Below are 25,357 nucleotides of genomic sequence, written 5' to 3' on the forward strand. Positions count from 1 at the left end.
CTTTCTTTGGCCTTCCTCAAAGACATCATGATTTATCTGAGTTTAGAGTGAATCCACCTTGGCAGATACAGCACATAAAAGAATGCTGAATTGACTTGTTTAATAAAGCCCTTCAGCAACACTCGTTTCTGATTTCCTATAAGCTGTTGCTCAATATGCAGAGGGTTGAGAGGATCCTCACACGCTTCAGGCAACAGTTGATACAAATCATGAATTTGCACAGACAAGATAAAAGCTATGAGACTGCATCCTCATTTATGGACACACTGATTTCCCACTGCTGTTGTAAGCTTTCTGTCAATGAGAAAATACACCTTCTCTCCATTCTCCACTCTCAACATATCCAGCTGCCTCTATGCAATGAGAAAGAAATTTCTTGAATCTGATTAACTGCTTTTGGGTTTAAAAAACCAGAGGAGCCTATGGAAAACATGCTTTGTCCTCCCAACAGAGATGTGAGTGGGAATTTATGTGTTGTGTCTGGCACCTGTCAGTGGGTCTGCAGAAGCAGCAGCTTGGATAAATTAAACATGTTACGCTTCATTTGAGCAACTGGGTTGCTATCCCCCCGTGAGTATCTCTTTTTCTAACGTTAAAACCTCCAAGAATAAAACACAGCCAGCTGAAAAGAAAAAGAAGACAGAACCAAGAAAATGAGCTTATTTCACATCATCTGTGCCAAGCTTTATTGTCTTAACCGAGTCAAATATAAGTCCACCCCAGACAATCAATAAATGAACAGCTGTGGGGAAAAAACACAGTGCCTTGACAGTAGCAAATGTTTCAACAAGGTCCCTGACTCATGTGAAATGTGTTCATCTCAGGAGCAAAGGGAAACAGGATTATATGTTTATTTGTTTGTCCATTTTATCTGACCTCAAGCAAATAAAGTCAGACAGACGGGTGATTATGTTGTTTGCCTTGCCATTCACTGTCATGAATGAATTTAAAGGCAAATGCTCGGAAAAGATGGAATCTCATTAGGTGTCATTTGTATGGTTTCAGTGTGACAGAAGAAAGGCGTTGAAACACGTTTAGAAGGATAATTGCTTCGGTCAATAACAGCAGGTTGCCTGTTTTACATTCCATTACGGGGAGGACGGGCTGTAGGCTGTTTCATCGAGGGGAGATAAATAAAAGGATGGTGGAACCAGAAGAGGCCCATATCCCAGGTAAATGAGTCCTTTATGAGGAAGATTAGTGCAAATCCCTCACACACACACACACACAGCATCGATGCATGTGGGGCGAGGGAAGCTTTGGGATGCAGGCTTGGTTACCTCCATCTCGCACATTCCCGCGGCAATCGATCAAAGCCCCAAATCACAGCTGCACACACACAGAGGAAGGAGTAGGTGAGACAGTATGACAGCCTGAATTGGGAGCTATTGCACTGACGAATGGCGGCCTCATCTGACACAGAGCCAGCCAATCAGACTCTTGGGATTCAAATATGCACATGAGGTGTATGCATATATTCACACAGACAATTTCCCTCGCCATCACACACAACCACAAAGCAGTGCCCAAAGCATTTGTAGCTGTGAAGTTGAGCATCTGTGACATAGTATTCAGACTGTATAAACAAGTTCTGGATCCTATCTGCAGTGAGAGCTGCTCATTAAACTCTGTTAACCTGCAGTACTAATATCTGCAGGGAGAACCGAGCGAGACAAACAGACACCTGTTCCACTTAGGGAACTGTATTTCTCATTCCCTCAATGTACATATAGCTCCTTCCTAAGCAGCACTCAGCGCTCCCCATCACATACACGCAGACATTCACACATACACACGTCAACAAAATGCAGATGGCAGATGGTGGAACGTCACAGCACAGACTCACGGTAAGGGAGGGAAACTACAGAGAGCTGAGGAGTGGGTGCAGGCGATTGAGAAGGCAGAGGAGGATAAGGAAAGAAAGAAAAAGGAGGAGCAAAATAGTTTCACCTGACCCACTCAAGTGCTGCGTGTCTGCTCTATGCAACCGTGACTCCTGTACTGCTGTAGCACAGGAATACCACAGTAAAGACAACCTGCGCAGGGAGGAGACTACTCATTAATGGAGCCCCATGTCACATCTGTATGCCAAACACCATCTGTATTCACTCACTCAGACACACACACACCTCTGCTTTACCCTGGGAAAGCGGTACAAATACACACACACCGAGAACAACTACAATTTATTTATCTATAATTTAAAACACAATACAATACACAACCCAATACATCTGACAAAACATCTCCTATTACCAACCTGCCCCAAGTGCCATCAGCGGAGCAACCGTACTCTCCACCACGACAATGAACACTCCCAGTAGGGATATGTATTGTATATGTATTGTATTACCAAAGCAACACTCATTGTAGCACAGACACAATCACAACTGTCTAATCTACGCCACTTGAGTGCAGAGCCATACTGGAATACTGAGGAGGTACAGATAAATAGGGAGAGTCATGGGCAAGCTTGCTGCTCTACCTGTTGCTTTTAATTGCTCCTTGGGGATAAATAAAGTTTTTGATTGATTGACTGATCTTACCGTTTGGGCTCTCCTCGTCAATGGTCACTATGGTTGCAGGGGGGCCTGGCCGGGACAGCTTACACTCTGCATAGGCAAAGAGAAAAAGACAATTAACCGAAAATAAGCTTTTTGATGAGTTTAATAATCTATTTTGCAATCCCAATAGTATTGTCATCATGGCAGCTTATGAAAATGACTGCATATTAGGTCAAATAAAACACAAGAATTTTGTTCCCTACTATTCTTGACACATTTTATCGTATGCTACTTCATGCTACATTATTTGGCATCTACAGACTTTGCATTTCAGATACAGCATATCATTCTATCTATATTCTATAATGTAACAAATAATCTAAAGTTTCAGTTTAAGATTAAATCACTGGCTCCCAAAATTTTTGGCTTGTGACTACAAACAAAGCAGTATCTACTTGAGGTCTCTCATCACGTCTCAGATGTCTATGAGACAAATGACTGTTGAGGCCCCCAAAAATTTTAATTATCCAATATTTCACAAAACAAAGAGCAAAGATGGATTAAGTAATATAACGCAGTGAATCGGTCACAAAAGCTCATTCACAGCAGAATGATCAAGTTTACTTTTCAAACTTCAAGTACATTTGGCTGCTTATACTTCTTGAGTTACTTTACCTATGTAATTGTGTAATTGAATGAAGGACTCATATACTGTACACTAGTGTTGGCTGACTCTAGCCAACAGCAACGCTGGAACGACACGGCAAAAATAACTGACATACAATCCCTGACACTGTAAATGTTTCATTGGTCTGCGCAGATAAGGCTCAAAATGTTGCTTCTGTATTTTTCTGTCATGCCATAAGCTGTCACATTGACACATATGTTTATAGTGGTGACATCAATGACTGCTACTACACAAACATCAACATGAATGGAGTCCAACACACTGACATCAGACAAACGGGATGGTCAAAGTATGAGGCAACGCCGTAAGCCAAGCACTGACGAAGAGTGGCTCTGCAGGTGGAGGTTACAGAAGGTACAAGTACACGGGACTGAGGTAATGGCAGCTTGACAGACAGCACCAGATGGGGCAGCAGGAGGGGTGGAAAGGAGGAGACAGGAGGAAGGTAGATGGAGATGTCTAGTGTTGAGGAATAGAGGCTGCAAGGCAACACGCTCTGCAACTGATGTGAAGAAAGTTCAAGATTAAATGTCTTTTAACAGTGAAAAGAGAGAGGGGGTAAAGGTAGGTAGAAATGGTGAGAGACATTATAGGAGGAAAATGAAATACTGACAAACAAAGATATTTGCCCTTACCCTCATACTGCCAGTCTGAAGGGTTCAGGGGGTTAGTGGAGCCAGAGGGAAGCAGAGCAGAAGCATAGAAAAGAAGAAAGGCATGAAACAGTTGGTTGAAGAACAGGTCTGATGTTAGCAAAAGAGAAAAGGATCATTATATATATATATATTTAAAAACAGATATTTGAAAATAGCAGAGAAGAGAGGCAGATACACTAAGCCTTCACTAGAGAAATGGATGTTAGTGAACCACACACAGCTTTTACAAACATGGCCAGCAGATCACTTCTTTCTGCCAGCTGCTGCCGGCTGACATTATTCCACAAGAGAGGTAGAGAGGCGCATTAAGAAAATGAATCAATTTAAAAACTAAAACATTCTATCTTGGTAAATTAAGTGGTAGCTTGTGTTCTGCAAAAAGGGGGAAACAACAGCACGAAGGAGCACAGGAAACCATATTCAACTCTTTAAAGTGTGTTTTCCTAGCTTTTTTCTTTTTTGATCTGCCCACATCATGTAAGATATTGAACCTTCAGCAGCCTGCTGTCAGATGGTGTCTTCTGACATTACATGTAATCAGAGAGGGACAGAAAAAAAGACACATGGTCAGTGACACCACATGTGACAGTCACCGCTCTAGGGTTTCACACCTGCCTTCTGTTCCCTGACTCAAGTTGTGCATCTATGCACCTGTTGCCAGGTGCAAAATAGTAGATAGTTGTCTTATTAAATATGCATACCCACAAGCCTTCACTGATGTGGTTGTTTAAAAGCTGGAGATTAAAAAAAACAAAACCTTAGGATGTAATGTTGCTGCATTTTTAATTATTGCTGTTTCCAAAGTGCAAACACTTCCAATAATTTGCAGTTAAATGGCAAAGAAAACCTGAGGCAACAATATGTAATATTTCATGAAAACTATTAACTGAATTTTTGTTGCTTTAAAGCCTCGGTATGTAGTATTGGGGCTAAATCGTGACATCCAGCATTCAGATTCTAGATTGCACCCCTCCCATCGGCAAAGTGACGGTGGCCGCCGAGGACAAACACGTTCGTAAACTAACCGCTAACTGCTAACAATATCTTTGACCAATTACTGACTGACACTCATATTTCACAGCAAAAAGTTACACAGGAGGACTTACAGTATGCACCATGGTGGTGGGTGCACCGCCACCTTGTAAACAACTCATTCTAAGCTACGAGACAGCTTTCATTTGTATGTGGCTGTGATTAGACTTCGGTAAATACTTATTTATGAAAGCAATATTTGATTTTTGCTATTAAAAAGCCAAATAAGCTACATAGTGCCCCTTTAAATTTAGCCATGAACTGGAATTTTTTTGTGTGGACCTTATCTAAAGCTGAGACTTCCATCCATGCAAGAATCTTATCTTGCTCTGTGTGAGAAAATCCTCTCTCAGTACAGGGCTACATCTTTGAACATTATAAAGTTTTCTGATATTAAATCCTTGAGGAGCAATTATCAACACATGCTAATTCCTGAGGTGTGCTCACTGTTCATTTTCAGAGTCACACAACTTTATAGCAATTAGAAACCTGTAACTACCTGCTGAAGAAATAGCAGGATTGTTTTTTTTATACTGACACAATGAACAAAGCAAGTGGGTCACACCTCACTATCGGGAGACATAAACAACAAGCAGCATCAAAATGTAAATCTTCTCTGAGAGAATATATACTCTGCATGAGGCAAAACAAGTGTGCACATGTGTGAGAGTGTGAAATAAAAGTTCCCTGTGCTCATTTTGATAAGTCTTTTTTAAGCTATCACAGAGTGTCTGTTTTGTTAGTTTTGCATGTGTATTCAGCCACAAATACTGTGTGTGTGTGTGTCTGTGTACATCTAAGTCAAATGCAAAGAATCTGCTTTGAAGACAAAAGGCAGATCCAAGCAGAGATAAAGAACAGAGCCCCCCATTTGCAGTGCTAACAGTCTTACATTACGATCAGAGTACAAACTTAAATTGTAGTGAGGAAGTACTGTAAGGCACACACGCACACATGCATGTGAATACAAAGGAACACACGCACAACCCGAAGCAACAAAGGACGGTTCAGTTGTTCGAGAAACAATCTACACCTCTTGCCCCATTTACACCTTTAAGCAGAGGGGGATATTTTCTAATGACGCCCTACATCAAGTGTTCCCTCATTTTAAAAAGCCTAAGAGAGTAACATGAGAGAATGAAAAATGTTTTCCTGCCAATTCACTTCCCAGTGTTCCCAGGGTACAAGATTGTGCCAAACCCGACCCATACAACCCTACTGCAGCACTCAAGTAAATAATACTAAATAAAACATGCACAACCCTTCTGATAATAGTAAACCTATATGAAAGGAAAACATCTAATATTAATCCACCAAACTGACAGCCCATCATCAATCCTAGAAAACGACATGCTTGATTTCGGGTCTATACAGCAGGTTTACTTGTAGCAACCAGAGATAATTTGTTGCACAGAAAAGTTTGTGTTTCACACTGTGCAGAGGAGAGTCAAGAAGGAAATGCAGTTGTATCAAATGGTAACCAGTCAAAAACAGCACAGAGGAGAATAGTGGGAGCTGGATAAAAGGCACAGTTGATCACACAGCTCAGGGAGAGGGGTGCACAGCAGCATGGGGTGCTCAGTTACTGAGGTCTGTAGGTTTTCAACAAGACTGTTCACCAGGCTTGCATTTGTGTGTGTGTGCGTGCGTGTTTTTAACAGTAACCCGATTCAAGAATAGAAAGTGTCTGCCACTTATCAACTTTATTTCTTATGGAAACTTCTGGTTGCATGGATTTTTTTATTTTTTTATTTATTAGAAAAACCTGTTAGCCTTGGTCTTGAGATACAGTAAATCAATACAATTGGAGAAGAAAGCTCATAACCTGTGGGAGATGAAAGAAATGTTCCACATTCTTTAAGTGTAGGGGTGTGAGGTTGGTCCATCAGTGTTTCAGTGATGTGCAGTCGTCATACAAATTACAAAAATGGTCAAAAGCCTCTCATTGAGAAGTATTCAGCACGACCAAACAGATGAAAAATGGTCACTAAGACAAATTAAAGGTGCAATCACCTTGAACAATACATTTATGTCACCTATGTATTTGTATATTTTATAACTGGCTGCCTTACAGGAGATGGGAGCTCATAACATAGCACAAACTGTCTCATTCTTGCGAAGTACTAGCAAATGTATGAATACTGGAATATCTAAGCACCTACAATATGCAATTATATCAGAGGTTCAGCAGAACTGCAAGCCAAATGGATGAGGAGAGAAAAGCCTAAATAATTAAGTCCAATCTAAATAGGATTGCTCACTTTACAGTGTTCATATAACAATTTGGTTGGTTGGCATATAGCCTTCTTTGTTTCAAATGGGACAAGCTCATGTGCTCAAACTTAACAAGAAACCACACTATCAAATTGTATACTTGAGTAGTATATTTCACTAGCTGTCATACAGACTATAGTTGGTCTTTGTGAGTTATCGGTAGATGCTCAACAAGCTTCTGTCCAGTAAATGTCTTAGTTGTGGGTGTTGGTGGAGTCAGTGGTTTAACAAGAGCATAAGGGGTGAATGATAACAATGCAACAAGCATCATTCAATTACCAACAGGTTATCGGGGCCGTCTTCACTTCAGAGGCTTTATCCAAAGATAATCACAATTTTCAAATTTTGACCTCAGGGTAATTTGTTCTCACCTAAAGAGATTTTCTCACAAATCAGCCACACTAGGTTGATTTGGAGAAGAAAAAAAACTTTAATTTTGAGATGATGATAACTGACTCTCACACAGAGGGATCAGGGAGAAAAGAAAGAATGCAAGCAAGCTCCAATGAATTTGTATAATGCTTGTGACTGAACAAAACAACACTATGCCCTGCAAAAGCCATAACATTTGACAAAATGGCTGGAAACTGAGTTGAATTGATCAGACAACTTATAACAAAACTTTACTTTTTAAACAAATAGTGAAAATTACCCAGTGAACCAAACTGTTGAAAAGTACTCATACTCTCACACACTTTGGCAGGAAGGAATAATTTGATATTCAACCTGAGGTGTGGTGAGGATAGAAAAAGAAAGATTTCAATTTCTATACATAGTTCTTTCAAATTAGATGCTCTGAGATGCAGACAGCTTCCTGAGCAATTCTAGTCTTCACAAGGCAGCTCAGTGACTGCTACATTACTGGTGCAACAAGGCAGTGGCGAGATGAATTCTGCTCACTGACATTTAGTTTCAAAAGGCTTCTTTTTTTTTTCTAACCTGCTACTCGATTCAATAGCCTGTGCTTTCCCGAGCCTTCATCTGCAAAAGCACCTTTTTAGCAACCAATAAATCAAACTCCTGCTACCTGGGAGTGGAGGTCTAGAAGGGAAAAAAAGACTTTTAAAAGGACAACTAATCTAACAAGCAGTGTGGTCCAGGAGGCTGCACTGCCCCTATCAATCTGTCACGCCTTTACAATGAACCTACAAAGCGTCCGCCTTCAATAACTAAGAAATGCAAACTATTTTACATTTACAGCAAAATATTCTTGCCCTGTTGTGGGCAGTGACTCATTAAAAACTGTCCAAGGAGAGAGGGGGGGTGATAAAAGAGAGGCAAGAGAAAAGAGTCTTGAGCAAGGGCAAAGGCAGCAGAAAGGAAGGAAGGAACCCATTCCTCATCTTTTACGTGCATGGCAAACTGCCAACTCAGCACAAGGCCCCTCTCAGAGTAAAACGTCTCATACTGTATATGTCTATATACCATCATAAATGTCTCTACTCCTTCATATAAATATCAGACTCTGTGTGATGATAAGGCGATGTCTGCTTGGGCCTATGGAAAGTTCTTCTTTTGGGGAGAGGAAAATCTCGATGAGATCATTGGAGATTTCTTTCAGCCATAGCGCCGGTGGTTGGGATTTCTGCCGACCTCCGGTTTGACCAGTATCTTACTTTTATAACTTAAAGGTTGGATGTTAGCGTTATAATGAATCCCCCGGGTGGCAGGCAGCCGAGGACAGGAATGAGAAGAGGCAGAACAAGCGGGGACACTGTTTTAATTTCCCAGTTGGATTGTTTATTTTGCATGTACTGTACTGTATCTGTGTCTAGTGGGGCAGAGGGGCATTCTGGGACACATCCAGTAGGGCCTGGCAAATGACATTGAGACAGACAAAGGGCAGCTGTCCAGTGGCGTACACTGCCAGGTAATGGCTGTTCATGGGCAGACAGCAGCTCGAAACAGATGAGCAGATGAGCAGTGTGTTGTAGTAATGGGGGCTGCAGCCAGTTGTCTACAGGGTTTGGCTGTCAGAGCAGTGCATTACATCATACAGTAAAGGTCCGTCATTGTTGAGAGGACACGCAACAGGTCATTCCTTTGTCTTGTCTAACAGCCTTTAGATGTTTAGACGCATACTTTATGTTATGAGATTTTTTGTCATGTTTGTTATTCTATACATAAATTTGTATTGGATGTGAGTTTCCATTTAAGGCAAAATACTTAAACCATACTGTAGCTTAATAACAATAATGGATTGGATTTATATAGCACATTTCATGATACCCAAAGCACTTTAAATAAACCATTGTTCATTCATAATCAAACAATACTCAGGCTGTTCTACTTATTGCATCTAAGTAATACAGACATTGTTTTCACAATATTGTCTTTTATACTAAAGCCACTTTGTAATAGTAAAAATTGTTCCTAGAAGAGAAAACCGCTGCCTGTACATACAGTATGCAAAGCCTTTGCTTTGATTAATTTGTACTGTAAGTGATCATACTGTAGTCTGGAGTTACAATTAACACATTACATTTACATCAACAGTAATTCCACGACAAAATTGCCTTTGACTTGTACTTTATTTGGACCTTCTAGTCAGCAGCTCAGTTCTGAGTGGGAGATTTAGCTACTTTGAGGTCGTCAAGACCACAGTGTTAGTGGACTTTAGATGTCGACTGTTGCTGTGACAACACAGGAGAAATAAAAGCAATTTGGCAGATGTCAATTTGACTTTTTTTAATGGAAATAGTCTCAGGCAGTGTTGTAAAGGAAATGAAAACAAATTCAGCACTCTACTTTTGCAGTTATATTTTTAGTCACTGCAAACATTTTTAGTGCATCCTGCCTTGCATACCCGATGAAGTTTTCCCCAGTTTAGCTTTCGTATGCAGCATTTTTATTTTTATTTTTTGGACAATGTAACAGCTTGGGTATTATATCTACATAAATATATAACACTGATTTCAATACTGAATTCTGATTGTATAATCAAATGAGGAAGAAATGTCCAACACGTGTAAAGGAGAAATCCAGTTCAACTAAGTCTTTCTGAGATCTTTTACTATGTTACACACTTGAAGAGAAAAAAAACGCAAATCCTAATAGAAACCGAGTATCTGAATCTACTGTAACAATAATTTGTTTTCCTTTATGGTGAAGAGATTGTAACAGCTTTGATCTCGTGCCACTGCACTTCCCCAAGACAACTAATCTGACACAGTTACAAACCAATAAGGATCACAGCAGCAAACAATTCAAGAATTCAAAGCAACTGAAAAGAAAATAATACTTGGGAATTTGTGAGACACTTTTCTTTTATGAACAACCAAAATCTTGCAGCCCCCACCCTCTTACATATAGACATTCAGCCATCCCTTTAAGAGGGAGAAAAAAACTGTTAAATCAATGTGGAGACAGACACTGCTGTGTGCTTCTTGCAGCGTGCCTATGTTTGGCACAGGAATGCAATCACTGTCTATTTCTTGGTCTTTCTCTACTCCAGCTCTCTCTCGCTCTCCAAACCTCTCCCTCTTAAAAATTGTCAGGAGAGTGGGTCTCTCTGCGGGGCTTCTCTAACTGTGGTATGCATTTATTTTTAAGGGTCACAAGTGGGGGAGAATAATGTTGTTATGAAACAGAAAGAAAATGAGAAACGGCGAAGAAGAAAAAAATAAAGGTAGATTGTGTGGGGTTTAAACAAAGCAGCAGTAGTGATTGTAACAATGATGAAGAACTGGAATTGGTGGAAATGAATTCCTGCAGCATCTTGTAAATCATTAGTGGCTGATAATGGAAAAGAGAAGGGGATTACTTTACTGATGTGTAATCCCTTGCAGAGGCTCTCCTCTCCCTCCTCCTCTTCTTCGGACTCTCCCTCTCTAACTGCTGCCTATCTTGTCTCTCTGTGAGGTTAACCACACAGGAAGGGGGGCAAAAGGTTGCAATCACACTCCCAGTGAACAGTCCAGCACTCTAACATGCTGCGCCCCCAGGATGGGCCTGTTGGTGGAGATACCAGGGAAGCGCGGGGTCCAGTCTTAGCGTGGCCCCCTCCGCTCTCATGCTCCCACAGCCTGATTACAGCCTACTGGCGAGCAGATTAAAAAGCCCTTCCCGCTGTCACTCCACTACTCCCCCACTCCACAGGCTTCTGCTGTAGCCAGACACAGTGTGCACATCTGGCCCCTAATCAGACAATCCCAAAAATAGACAAACAATTGTGGGTCAGAATGGATGTGCAGATGGGAAGGGAGGGAAAGAGAGAGAGAGAGACAGACTGAGAGGCGGGAATAATGTGAGACAAGAAGGGAGGGTGAAATCACATGGCAGAAGTGTGCATGGGAATATCAACTAATCCACACTTATCCACACATCCATATTGACACACAAATACAGAGCACGTTTGTGCGTACATACATTTGTCTGATTTACTGACGGAGGGATTTGGAGCTATAGACGTTGTGCATCCGTCTGTCATGTGTGGCTTGGATTGAAGTTTGACCTTTCATTATAATTTGTTAAACTGCTAGGCGCTCCAGTCTGCGCTTACTACAGGATCGATGCATACATACTGTATGAGCTGTGCTGCAGGTGTTACACTTGAACATGTTGTTTAAAATGATCCTCGGCCGAGTCAGAGTCGGACCATGATGCGAGAGAACATGAGAAGCATGAAAGGATGGAACATGCAAGAGAGGATTATTTGAAAAACGTTGCCAGCAAAAGTGTTAAGCAAATGAATTAAGGGATATAATGCAGAGCAAACGTGGGAGGAGAACTCAAGGAGACAAACAGAAGAACAGGAAGAAAACAATTCTTGAATTTTCTAAATGGCTACCCACAATTAGTTGAGACTAATCAGTCATTATTGGCCATTATCGTCCAGCCAGACAAAGAAATTCTTAATTCAATAGTTGTTTAAGTTCTTCCTCGAGGTAGTCAGTCATTACTTGAAAGAGAGACACCGTAGTATTCATAAATTCACTTTTTGTCTTAAGTATGCAACAAATTATAAGGGAGAGAGAGGAGGAAAAATACAATTTAATAATTGCATTGTTTTTATTAAATTAGGCAATCGTTGAAGAAATGATTAATTGAAGAAATTCTAACATTTCTCAAGGACACCTCCATTTTCTCACACTGTGTCCACATTCATATTAATCAGAAGTCTGAGATACATAATGTCTCCTTGCTAATTAAATAAAGACCTGAAAGACAATGTGACATCCGCTGCCTCCACATCTCCCTGCGTGTCTACAAGTTTCTGGTAGCTATTTTTATTTGATAGACAGACAACAAACAAGTTGACAGAGCCAAAAGCCAAGGGCGCCTTGAGGTGAGAGGAGCAGGGAGATTTATGAGTGCGAAGATGAGGGATGTGGTGTTGAGGGAGGGGAAAATCCCCACTCAAGCTGACATCATCCCTGGGTGACACTGAGTGGCGAGGTGGAGAGGCAGCAACAGCACCCACATTAGCCCTCATACTTCAAACCTGATATACTCTGTCTCACATGACGAGTGAAATTGCAGGCTGCAGCCACATTCGTAATCAGCAGGGAAAAAAAGCCTTTGTGATGGTCACACAACAATTGTCAGGTTTAAAGAAAAAAGCATGGTTAAAGCCTTGTCTGGACAGTGTGTGTGATCACCGCCGCAGAAGCTATTTGATGGATTGATGCTTGATGCTACTTCAAAGCAAATAGGGTTGGAAAAAAAAATAGTGAGGATCACAATACACCAGTGATGATCAAGTACAATACGTGCTCAAGAATCAATCGTTTATTGGTTCTCCTGGTTAAGATGCCTGAAGTTGAATAGTGGGTGTGATTTAGCCCCGTCTCCTAGAAACTGCTTTTATACAAGATTATTATCGGTTAACGAGGATCAGTTATTGGTCAGAATAAAAATCAAAATGTGCATCCCTAGTGCCCAAATGGCACCAAATTCAGGTGGAGGAAGCCATTTAGTGATACAGTATTTTCTTCAATTTATGTTTTTTTTTATGTGGCTGGTACATATAGAGCTCACTCACAGAAGCATATTCCATGCAGGAGACGTGAACTGCAACTTGAAAATCACTGATAATATGTTGTGTATGACTGTGAATTTGTGGGAAAAGGATCCCCCCCCCCCCCCCCCCCCCCCCCCCCCGGAACTCCAAAAGTGTTTTGATGACCCTGAAAGTTCTCCAAACCCTTCCTTGGCATGACAGTGAGTAGAAATGTATAAATAATAATAATTATTATTATTATTAATTATCGATTTTGGGTTAAGTATCCCTTTAAAGCAGATAACAGCGGCACGGCCGTTTCGGCTAATGCTGTGTTCAAGGCAGGCTTTTGAAACCGTAAGTTACAGCTTCAAGTCACAACTACGACTTGGTAGCGTTCCAGGTAACCCGTAGCTCGTGTTTTTACCGTCCTGTTGTCTGTGAAAGTTCCCTATAACGGCCACTCGTAACTTCCGACCCGTGAACTCGTACCAGATCGAACTGGTATGACTTCACAGGAAGGAAAAACACAAAGTACGAGTTTCCTTGAACGCACCATGAGTTAGCAGCCCCCGCCCTTGTCAGGCATCAATTGGTCCTCGTGCTACGTCACCACATTCACGCGCATCCCTTGGCTGCACACACAGCCCTTCATGCCGTTCTCTCTCCTCATTGGATAACACTTGTATCCCACAAGGAAAATTTTCTCCTCGGGTTACAGCAGAGCAGAGTGACGGAGAGACTCGTGTTTAGGCTGAAATACTTCATGTAAGTGATTGCTGACGGAAAATAGGACTATTTAGGACTTATATTAACAAAAACATTCCACTGATATCTGCTTTAAGTGTCCAAAACATTCACTGTGTTCACTTTATGATGTTAAATACAATACAACATGCGAGGTACTGTGGTTTACTGTATTGTTAATCAACTGCACTTATTTGTCAAAAAACTGCAGTAACTGAATAATTTTTTTTAGTGGTATCTATCGAGTTTTATTACACAATACTTACTCTGATCTTTTTGAATCATTGACCTGACCCAAAGTAGGAAAAAACTCAAACTAAAACGGAAAACTAACAAAAACTAGCAACCCTAAAAACTAATTAAAACTAACTGAATTGAATTAAACAAAATGAAAGTAAACTATAATGAAAAATCCAAAACTATTATTACCTTGTTATAGTACTATTAATGAGTAGTTTTTTTAAAGAAATATAAAGCTGCCCAGATTTACATTTCCCAATGCATAATGCCTTTGTAAAGAAGCAACATGGTACTGAATCTTGCAAAACATTCACTGACAAAGTATTGATTTTCTTTTCTTTCTGTAGTATCTGCTTGTACTGTATGGTTAAGAATAAACGGTTGTGTTGAAAAGGATGGAAAGTCAACGCTAACTCTAATCTTGTGTTATGAGATGTTAATTATTACCATTGTTTTTTTTGTTGATTTGTTGAGTCCTGTGTTACAGTGTTGCTGTTTGAACCACACTGACATCCTACTGGCAAAGGCTTGTGTGCAATATATAAATGTAGCGTTCCTACACTCGAACAAAAGGTTGCCGGGGAACATAATCCAATTACAATCCCCTCAAAACACAATTGACAAAGCTAATTAGTAGTACATAAACACAATTTCACAGAGATGGGTGGGTTTGAACACAGAGCAGGAGGGAAGGCAACTTGTTAATTTATCTGTTTCACTGTTCGGCAAAAATAAATAAATAAATAAATAAAATAAGCAATCCACTATAAAAATGTATCAAGTAATTAGTATTTATAGAACTTTGCTATTAAGTCTCTACATTAAAATCATTTTACATGTTTCATGTGGCTATTCCCTGGACACAACTAAACCTGCTGTGACTGTCTCTACACTGTAGCAACAAGGTTAGAGAGAAGAGCTGGAGAGCAGTGACACATTAGCAACATTAGCACAAAATAGCTCAAGCAAACATGGGTTTGTTGAAGCAGAGATTAATTTTACCTCAAGGTCAGTGAACCTAATTAATAATGACAGCTTGTCCTGCATGTCCACTAGCACAATGTAAAGCTTTGATAAACAGACCCATAATATCTTTGTTTACTAAAGGCACTGCAGCTTGTAAATGATATAATTCACAACACCCATATTCCATAGGGCTATTCTTGAGTTCCACAGCTGTTATGCTTTGGGTCAATGGTTTCCTCACACACACACACACACACACACACACACACACACACACACACGCACGCACACACACACAACTTGCCTATTAAAGTGGTCAGAGGCTCACAGTGAGATTCATCCAGAGAGGAAACCACAAGGCACTCATTCACCTTCAAATGCTCCTTCATAAAGCAAGTCATTTCTGTATTAAAACGACATCATACAAAGCCACAAAGAAAACCTCTCAAAATAGAATCTTGATCCAAATGACAGTGAGCAGACATTATATTCCTGTCTAAAAATGATTTTACATTAGTGAGCTTGTCAAGGCAGCCTGGGAAGCAGGAGCAGAGAGAAGGAAACAGGGTTCGGATAAAGCGAATAAGCTTCTGAAAATTACAGCATTACAGCATACAGCATTGACCTGAATCATGCGCAATATTGCCACACAAGGGAATTAAAGCACATCTCTGTGCATGTGCGGCTTTCTCTCGGCGCTGTCTTTAAAGACCTGCCAATCTTTTAACTCTTTTTAACTCGCATCTGCTACAAAGTCAGCGAGTTGAAACTCTAAGTGCTACGATTCCCTCTGTAATATGGGAACTTAAACATGAAACTACAAGGAGAATCCTCTTAGCACAATCAGTGAACTGTGTAGGCAAGAAGCTGGATTTACGCCCTCTCTTGAAATAATGTCTTTTGAAAAACATTATGTAAATTTCAGAAGGGAGGGATAATGAAAATACATTGAAAGCGAAGGTCTTTGCACTGAAGCATTATGCGTGGTGTGGAGAAATTCACCTGAGAGCAATACAGTATGTCTCTATGGTCCTCCTCAGCTTCAACGACTTCAAACTTTTGTCATAAAAGTTTTATGTGCTGAGATAAACAAAATCTATAAGTCAACTGTACCTCTCTAGGAACATATTTGCAATAACAGACTGACAATGTGAATGAAAAATACAAAATATATAATCATACTTAGCAAGGAATGACTGTCGAGCCAGAAACTAATTTTTTAATAATTTGAAATCAGTTTTACCTTTGGCCTATTTAGTGAGAATTTTTTAAAAAAGAAGCTCAAGTGATTCACACCTCTGCTTGGCACATCATTTTTTAGTAACAAGAGTGGGCTGTTGTCGAACAAAGGTTTTCCCATTAAGCTGGTCTTCTGACAGAGAAAACAAACATTGCCTCGTCCACGTTACAAGTTTCCTCTCGGCAATGCAGCTACTGTTAACTGAAGAAGGGGAGGCCTGAGGGCGATCGCCTCAGTGCTGGCTGCTCATACCTTCTGTGTCCTGGCCCCAGCTGTGGGTTAGCAAAGAGAGGACCGCCATTCCTGTCCCCAGCCATCTGACGAGCCACCACCCCCGTTGCATCTTCTGTCAAGCCTTATTGCCTGCCCACCTGGACATAAAACAAAAACAAAAAAAAAACAAAAAATGAAAGCGACGATTTTTCATTTGTGTCTTCTCGTGATTTTTCATTTCAGGGAGCCCTCCAGCCCTTATACATGCACAGCTGTGACCGACACATACACACAAACACACACACACACGCACACACAGAGACACACTCGTATATCTATCTACAATTTATCAGCAAGTCAATATTTTTGAACAACACATTAATCTCCAAATTCAATTTTTCTAACAGTAAATGATATAATCCGCTGGATTATCTGAATCAACCTGAATGTATTGAGTCAATTCTGGATTACTCCAAAATCAATGCACAAAGCAGAATGATCTGATGCAGATTCATGTACATTGTTGCGTTCAAATTTAAAATCTCTCTCATTGTAATCTGATTCAGTATTCGAGCTGGACCATGCATTGGAAACAGAACAAAAACAGTGCAGTCCATTTTGTTGAGAATGTAAACTAATACATTTTTTGTTTTAATATGTTCTGAATAAAAGATGATATAATGTACAGAGTACCAAACTACTTAAGATGTCCACTTCTACTGAAATCAAAGATGAACCCAGCCATTGCTCCTAAACGAGTTTTGTGAGCTCACAGTGACCGCTTGTCTCTGATGTAATGAAATTGCCTCTTGGTGTTTCTGATGTATTGTCTTCACAAGAATGTGAGGTCACCATGACCTTGACCTTCTACTTTAATCCAAAACTATCTGATCATTTCATGGTTGAGTCCAAGTAAATGTTTGCACCAAATCTGAAAAAAAATCCTTGAAGCCAGTTGTTAAAAGCTCACAGTGATCTTGACCTTTAACCACCAAAATAATTAAACCAATCTAATCCATTCTCATTCACTCATTCTTGAGTTGAAATCTAAGGGATTCCTTCGAGGAGTTCTTGGAATTTTGAGGTTATAAGGTCAAAACCCATGTTTTGACCACCAAACCCTAATCAGTCCACCTTGAAGTCCATATAAATGTTTGCATCTAATTCTCTCAACGTGTTACTGTGACATTGTGTTCCTCTGATATAATGTTCCTGAGATTACGGACATATGTGTGGAGGGACAATCTGAAAAAAACAATGCCTCTGGTCCTCTCTGAAACCAGCACAGAGGCAGAACAAAATAGTCCAGTCTACACAGAGTGAATATTTCATCCACACAGGAGTAAATACTGTAGATCTCAGGTGGAATTTAATAGGCTAGCATTGTGCAGACAGGTGAATAAAAGATCCTTGCCAGAAGTTATAACCTTGCATCGCCAAAGTAACATGTCACCAGCCCTGAGGAGTCAGACGGGCAGCAACCTACAGCGCTGACATTGTATCAGCTCCATACATTATGACGGTGCCTGAACCAAACTGTCAGACAGGATTTGCAGTAAACACACCTATTCAGGCTCGAGCAGAAATTACAAGCAAAGCGGTGCGTAGAGAGTGTATGCTGAGCCTTCCTTGTCTTGCATTGCTCACATTGATCCATAGCACACACCCTCCAGTCTGAGCTACAGGAAGGTAAAGTGTCACTACAAGGAATAAGAGGGTTTTTTTTTTTTGCTTCCGTCTGTCTGAGCCATTTGATGTCACACCTTCTTCACAAGGCTTATTCTCAGAGCAGGCAATAAGCTGTGAAATCAGCTTTCATAGCATATGCTAAGGGGACAGGAGGGGACTCACAGACATCAACACTATCATATCAAAGCCGGTTTGAAAAAAATCTAAATGTCTAACTCATACGAACGGTGCTTGTTCATTTGCGAGGCTGATCTCTCCTCTCTTCTTCGCTTCCCTCTCTCTCTGCTCTTTTGCACACATTGTGCAGTTTGTATTTGGTTAATTGCCTTCTTCCAAATCTGTGCAGACACTGAACCTAATGTACCCAAACGACAGACAACTTGCATGTACGCTCTGTGGACAGCAGGAGACAGCTGTGTTCTCTGCTCTTACAGTGCAACAACAAGAGTGATTTCACACTGGTTTCCTATTCTCTCACTGCCTTCTCATCTCTCCGGCTCCCAGTAGTGTTCCCTTTTGAAGCGGATTTGATTTCCCACATTCGTACATCTATCTTTCTTAAGGGGGCTGAGTAAGATAGCTTTGATCCCTTTCACATGAGAAAACTCAGACCTGCACAACTAGCCACCCCAATGAGACAAGTCATTTCTCTCCACAGCTTCCTCCAAATCTCCTCTTGGTTGACATGGGAACACTGTATCTCATTTACATAGGCTAACAACAATGTCCCTTCAAACTTAATGAACAGGGAAAATGAGGAGATTGCTGACCGAGAGCTGAGAGAAAAATGTCTCCAATACTCTTTCCAGAGCAGTCCTCTCATTGTGGCCCATTAGTTAGATCACGGACAGATATCTGGATTTCCAGCAATCATGGAATGCTTTGATAAGACTGTAATGGTGTTCAATTACGCTCTGAGTTAATGCACATCACGTACTGTAGGCTACATGTAGTCTGACCACAACTCCCTTCAGTATGGTTCTGCTAAAAGGAAATGCCTATATGTTTGTACAGCATCTCTGACATCATCTCTCTTTGGCAGAAAATGGAAAAGTGCTAAAACTTGTGACTGACGGGGTGGACAAGAAGGAGCAGGCGGTGTGTAAGGTGAATGAAGCAATCACAGTTATGGATTACACGAAGAGTGAAGATGCAGTTCTTTATCCCCTAAGTGCAGGGGCTTTACACTGCCTGCCTGGAAGAGGAAAAAAAAAACCCAGCTTGTCTCTCTTTCTTCCGCTGTCTGTGTCTCTTCGATCATCTCTCATCTGGCATTGAGTTCTTTTTCCATCCCTTCCTGTTCATGCGCTTTGGTGTTGACAGACTGTCAGAGATGTCTCGATAACAGAAAACACAACTTTTATTAAAGCTTAAAAAGCCAAACATGCTACCAAATGGAGGAGACGTTGTTTTATTAATATACTGGTAATAAGACTGGGACGATATGCTTTTCTCCCGATTCAATTCTTCTACGATTTTTTGGATGGCGATTCGATTTAAATTGTGATTCTACGATATTGCCGATTCTCTCGATCTTTATTCTGCATTTTTAACATTTATCTGCACACAAATACTGTAGGAGCCTATAAATTAACATACTCCATTATAAAGTGAACTTAAATCCTTTTCAAAACCTGTACTCTCTGTATGTAAAAAAGGCTAACAGATGCACATTGCACAATATTTAAAAAGAAATTAAAAAAAAAAATCGATTTAAAAATCGTCAAAAAAGATATTGCGATATTTATGTGAATCGATTTTTTTCTCCCATCCCTAACTGGTACCATGAATGAGTAGAGAAGACCACTTCAACTCATGAGTTTAGTGAAGCATGACATAAAAGTAACTGGTCAATTGCTAATTTGTGGTAGCAGCAGATTGAACCAACATTAAAAAAAAGAGATCAATTTCTCAATGTATCACCCAGAGGTGAATTTGTTTTCTTGGCAGCTTTGTTTGAAGCAAAGTCTTTACATGTTTGCTTCTTATTAGAATTCAGTGTTTGGGGCAGATAAAACCACTCAGAAGTGAAAAGTCCATAGAAGAGTTCATAAAATGGTGAGGCAGAAACCCAATAAAGGGCAGAGATGTTAGTCAGGTGGTTGTTCATCAGACCAGAAGATGCCATCTGAAAAGCAAAGCGCCATGAACAACAGGGTTTCACCTTCATGGCAATTTTGCTGAAAACAGCAATGCCATTAGTCTGGAGTGAAAAGACTGGCTTTGACTCATGAAGATTAAGTGTATGAGAAATAATTATATATATGCCTTTAAAACTTTTAATTTTCTTTTTAAGTTATTTCCAAGTCTTTTGTTTCCAATTTGTATACATTTTTGAGAACTCTGAATTTATATTGACAAAATAATGAAGTTAAAACCTTTGTGTTTGTGGTGAATAAAATGAATTGAGGGAAGGTAGAAACCTTTTCTGAGGTAAACACTAATGGACTAAATAGTCTGTCTAGACTTCTGCACAGATAGTAGCTCTGCATAATTAGCAGCAAAATATTCTCATGTTCAGACAGCATCAAACACTGTTGTGATGCTTTGTCACAATGTCATGTTTTTCTTCCTTAAAACACATCTTTTCAGTTCTACAAAACACCTGAAATTGCCAAACATGGGTCTGAGATGTGACCATTCAAGCAGTGAAATAATGACACCTCAGTGTTATTTTCCTGCTGTTAAGTAGAGGTGTGGATGCCGCTTCACTTTGATAGCTGACAGTGAAGGAGTTTTGAGTGGGTCACTCTCACACCAGTGTCTGTTAAATATGTAACAGCACACTCATCCACTGCAGCAGAATAAAATGGACTGGAGGAAGAAAAGTCAAGATCCACTGACAATAATGTGACTGACATGTCACACTCCAGCTATCTCTGACTATTACATACAGTATTTCACTACAGTCTACACACTAGTGCTGGGCTACACTATACATTATATATAACAAGGATATTAAGTGATAGATATACAGTCCAGATAGAAATGATTTGAAAAAATAAGAGCATAAAACAGGCTAATCAACTTGGATGCTGAGGGCAAAGGAATATGTTCCACTGTTGAGATTAAATAACACCAAACTCTTCAAGTAAAACAAGCAACTTAGTTTTTTTTTGTTTTTTTTTTACTATTCATTTGCTTTCCTTGCTTTAGACATTAGAAATTTGGAGATTAGGATGATAACATCATATTATCACAATTTAATTCTACTGAGCTGATGATAACACTTAAGTATCATCAAGTCTTATTAAAGATACAAAAGTAATCTGTTTTGAGATATGTGCCATTACTCCTGAGTCATGTTTTCATCAAAAAATGTCACAAAGATCTAAAATTGTGAACATTTGCTGTTTCATGTGTTACATATTATTATAAACTGAACCTCTGTGTGTTTTTGACATTTGAAAACATCATTTTGGAATCTGAAGAACAGTGATGGGCTTGTGTCACAGCCTTCTGACATTTTTAAAGAATAAACCATTAAAAAAATGGACAGACTAGTCGGTGCTAGTCTGTAAATGAATAGCTTGGCTTGAAAATACCAACACATTGTGCCAGCTTGTTGCCTCCGCTGCAAGCTTTGAACTGCTTTTTGTTGACTTTGTCCTATAGTCCAAAAAGTTAATATAACATTTGTCAACAGCACAGTAGTTTGTGTCATAATGTGCCAGGTTTAATGTTTTAAAATGTAGAGATGGAAGCATGAACCATACAGTAAAAATACTGTAGGCCTATGGCGACTGTACATATTTACTTCAGAGAGAGAGAGAGAGTCACAGCTACAGTACAATAAGTTTATAAGGGTAGTGAAGGGGGTGAAGTAGTGGAGTAGTGAACAGTAGGTGGTTCTTTTGGATCACAATGCGGTGCTTTCAGTAACAAAGGGCCTTGTGTGGTGGCATTTTTCAAGTGATTTGACATCCTCATCAGTCTCACAAATCTATCATCCTCCTCCTCTTAGTGCAGGTAATGAAAATTTTGGACTCATCAGTGTAACAGAAGCCTTGGATTACACAGATGGCTCCTCCCCATCCCCGTTAACTGTACAGCGCCGTGTCATCTAAATGATCAAGTGACTGGATGAAAAACAATGCACCATAAATTATACAAAGATCTATGTCATGAAGACAGAGCGATACCAGCAGCACATGGGTTTATAAATTAGGTATCAGAGAACGCCATTTTACCCAATAATGCCAGAGAGCTTAAAAAATGTATCACAGAATTATTGTTTAATCATCTTGTTTCAACCTTATCACAGCCCAATTTGAATTATAAAAGCAGCAGACTGTCCTATCTTATTCAAATTTAAAACACCTATAGGCCATATGCTTTGTCATTTTACAGTTACACAGAGCACAATATGGTAAATGGACTGGACTTTATATATCAAACAGGGATCAACTGAAACTGTTTAATAGACCCTGGACCTTGAGCAAAACACTAGCAAAAAAGCTTGGAGTGAAGAGAAAGGGGCTCAAGGCAGATAAAAGCAAATGGGGTTTTGGATTCTTTCATGAGATTAAAAGCATTTCATTGGCTGGCTAAGTGGCTCAGCACCATATCCATTCAGCAAGCAAACCCATGCTTCCTGTGTGTAGTTTGCTAAGCAGAATTTTATGTAAAATGAAATATGTCTAATTAACATGCTTGCCAACCCTGCTGGCATTCCACAAGGACCCTCAGTTTGCACCAACTTCTTCCAGTGTCCACCCATGTTGCACTTCTAACATATTCAGCCATTAGCAAATGCATTCAAATATCCACAGCCACACAGCAGCACAACATGTTCAGGCTCATCTGTCCAGAACTGGCCAAGTTGGCACAAAGCCACAGCAGAGATATTCTGCATAACTCCAGACATCCTAAAAGGAAGAACTGCCTCAACACACATCATTTTACTATCTGTAAAATATGTTTGCAAAATGTTTTGTGTGATGTGATTTAAAAGCTTTTCCGAGGTCTGAGCTTTTTTTTTTTTTTTACGACAGTAGATGACAATGTTAAATGTACTGTAACATCTCACTCACTTTCAAACACAAATTAGCCCCATCTATGTATGCAATTTCTGTGCTGTAATGTCATACATGTAAACATCACAGTGATAATAAAGGAAAAGTGTGTCACTACATAATGAGGCCACTGTAATTACCTCCATTAGACAATAAAACAACACTGCAGAACCATTCACAGTAAGTCTTGCCTAAGTGAGTGTGCGGTTTGTCGGTATTAAATATCTTATTTAAACTTTACTGAAAAAAACTGATACAAGCATCCAAGTTGCCCTGAGTCAAATGCGAAACCTTCAAAAGTCACGTCTTTTCTGACCAACAGTCAAAACCCAGAGACATCAAGTGTATCGTGATATAAAATACAGAAATAATCTCACAGTGGAGAGAACATGGAACCAGAAAATGCTTAATTGCCTTTTCTCATACAGATGCTGAGTATCTTTCTGTTGAACAACTAAACAACTATTAATAGACTGAATGTTTCAACAGAAGTTCACAAAGGTCAACATACAGTATAGTAATGAAGCTTCAGCCCAGTTTACACGTGATTAGCACTTCAATTCAGATAATGGTAAACAGCTGCATTTAGCCTGATCATTTAGCCTCACCCCTGAGGCCAATGGAGGTTTTGTGTCTCAGCTCTTGACATATATGGCCATGAGGCGATGGGAATCGAACCATCAACCTTGTGATTAATGAAGTGTTTGTTCTGGGGATTTTTAGCAGTGAGGAGCCACCGCTGAAAAATGCTTATGTCAATAACACTGCAATGGACAAAACCACTCTGTCCGCGGCGCTGCTCCTCATTCAGAGCATCTTAATACAACACGCTGAAATCTGAAATGGAACATAATGGTCTTAGAGCCACACAGTGCATCAGCGATAACAGTAAATGACGAAAAAGTCTTAACAATCACTCGTATGTACAGTAATGTCTCATCTTGACCGTAATAGCCTGGAAGTGAACCAGTGACAGTAACATAATACAAACTACACAAAGCTTAGTAACTTAAAACTACTGTAGGGAGTAGAAACAAACCTGATACCACATCACACCCAATGATGTCACACTAAACACAATGCAACGTCACACACAGACACACACGCTCACAATGAGACAACTGAATGATAAACAAATAAAGCAAAAGTGAATACAGTTTTGGTTAGGTGCGCGAGACCAGTGCAGAGCGATTCATTACCTGCTGTGAGATGTAATCAGTGGTAGCTTTAATGATGGCAGCGATTAGCTCCAGCTAACAAGTCGGCCTGCACGTGGCTCACGCCCAGATACAGATATTCAAAACCCAACAGAAAGATCAGGCAAGAAGCTGGTACTTAAGCCTTATCAGTCCCTTTTTCTCCATAGAACTCTTATACACAAGTTCATAGATGCCAAGGCAATTCATTAACTGATTACTCTGAGGTATTTGATCACTGAGACAAGGAGGTGTAGAGGACATGCCCTACGCTGTAGGGTCAGACACTCCCCCGTACTTTCAGCTATACCGGGCAATCTTAGTTTATTAGAGGAGAACTAATTGTTCAAACTGGACTTGATATCAGTTAAATACACACACAGTGCTTATGGTGTAATGCGACTTGGTGATATTTGCGCCAACGGGAACTAAAGGGATGAATTGGAGAAAAGGATCCAGTTCCCTGTGAGTGGAGTCCTCTCTTTCTGCCATTTAGGAAACTGCTTTTTAATTTGCTCTTAAAGTCACAGTGAAATGAAAAATTGCTTTTACACCTCATTAGCTTTCTTCCATTTTCCATGCCATGATACATGCCTATTTAACAGTAAATGCCAAAAAAAATTAACATTCTTCTTTAGACATTTTCCTATCAAGAGCCTGAGTTTTATTTCCCATGCAACAGTGCATCTTGAATGGTTCACCTTATAGCACAGAAGTAAATAACTACCAGCAGCGCTGTCTTTTGGCACATATCAACTCTGGCTTCCCCGTGTGACTCACTAACAGATCTGAAATTGGTTCAAGCTCCTGAGTGATCACTGCCTGCATCAGAGGCTGCACGGATCTTTCAGTACAGTCTGACACATTAGGGAAGAAAGACATTCCTAAAATGGTATTAACTGATAATTTTAGTTTCAAGTTACTGCTTAATAGCACAGAGAAACACAATTAGAAAG

General features: G+C 40.0%; 1 protein-coding gene across 7 annotated transcripts in view; it reads right to left on the reverse strand.

The window, feature by feature from the left end:
• Positions 1-25,357, reverse strand: part of LOC146973387 (protocadherin-15-like) — a 236,431-nt gene that overhangs the window by 129,404 nt on the left and 81,670 nt on the right. For 4 of the 7 annotated variants that reach the window (XM_085799889.1, XM_085799886.1, XM_085799884.1 and 1 more), the window contains 3 exons: positions 16,541-16,659; positions 3,828-3,842; positions 2,547-2,612 (listed from right to left, as the gene is read on the reverse strand). In XM_085799889.1, coding sequence (XP_085656015.1) covers positions 2,547-2,612; positions 3,828-3,842; positions 16,541-16,631 — 172 coding nt within the window. In that variant the 5' untranslated portion in view covers positions 16,632-16,659. The remainder of the gene's footprint in view (positions 1-2,546; positions 2,613-3,827; positions 3,843-16,540; positions 16,660-25,357) is intronic. The other 3 variants (XM_085799888.1, XM_085799887.1, XM_085799885.1) reach the window with 1 other exon arrangement.

Source organism: Trachurus japonicus, chromosome 15 (assembly GCF_045865225.1).
Source record: "Trachurus japonicus isolate A0001 chromosome 15, Traja_1.0".
NCBI lineage: Eukaryota > Metazoa > Chordata > Actinopteri > Carangiformes > Carangidae > Trachurus > Trachurus japonicus.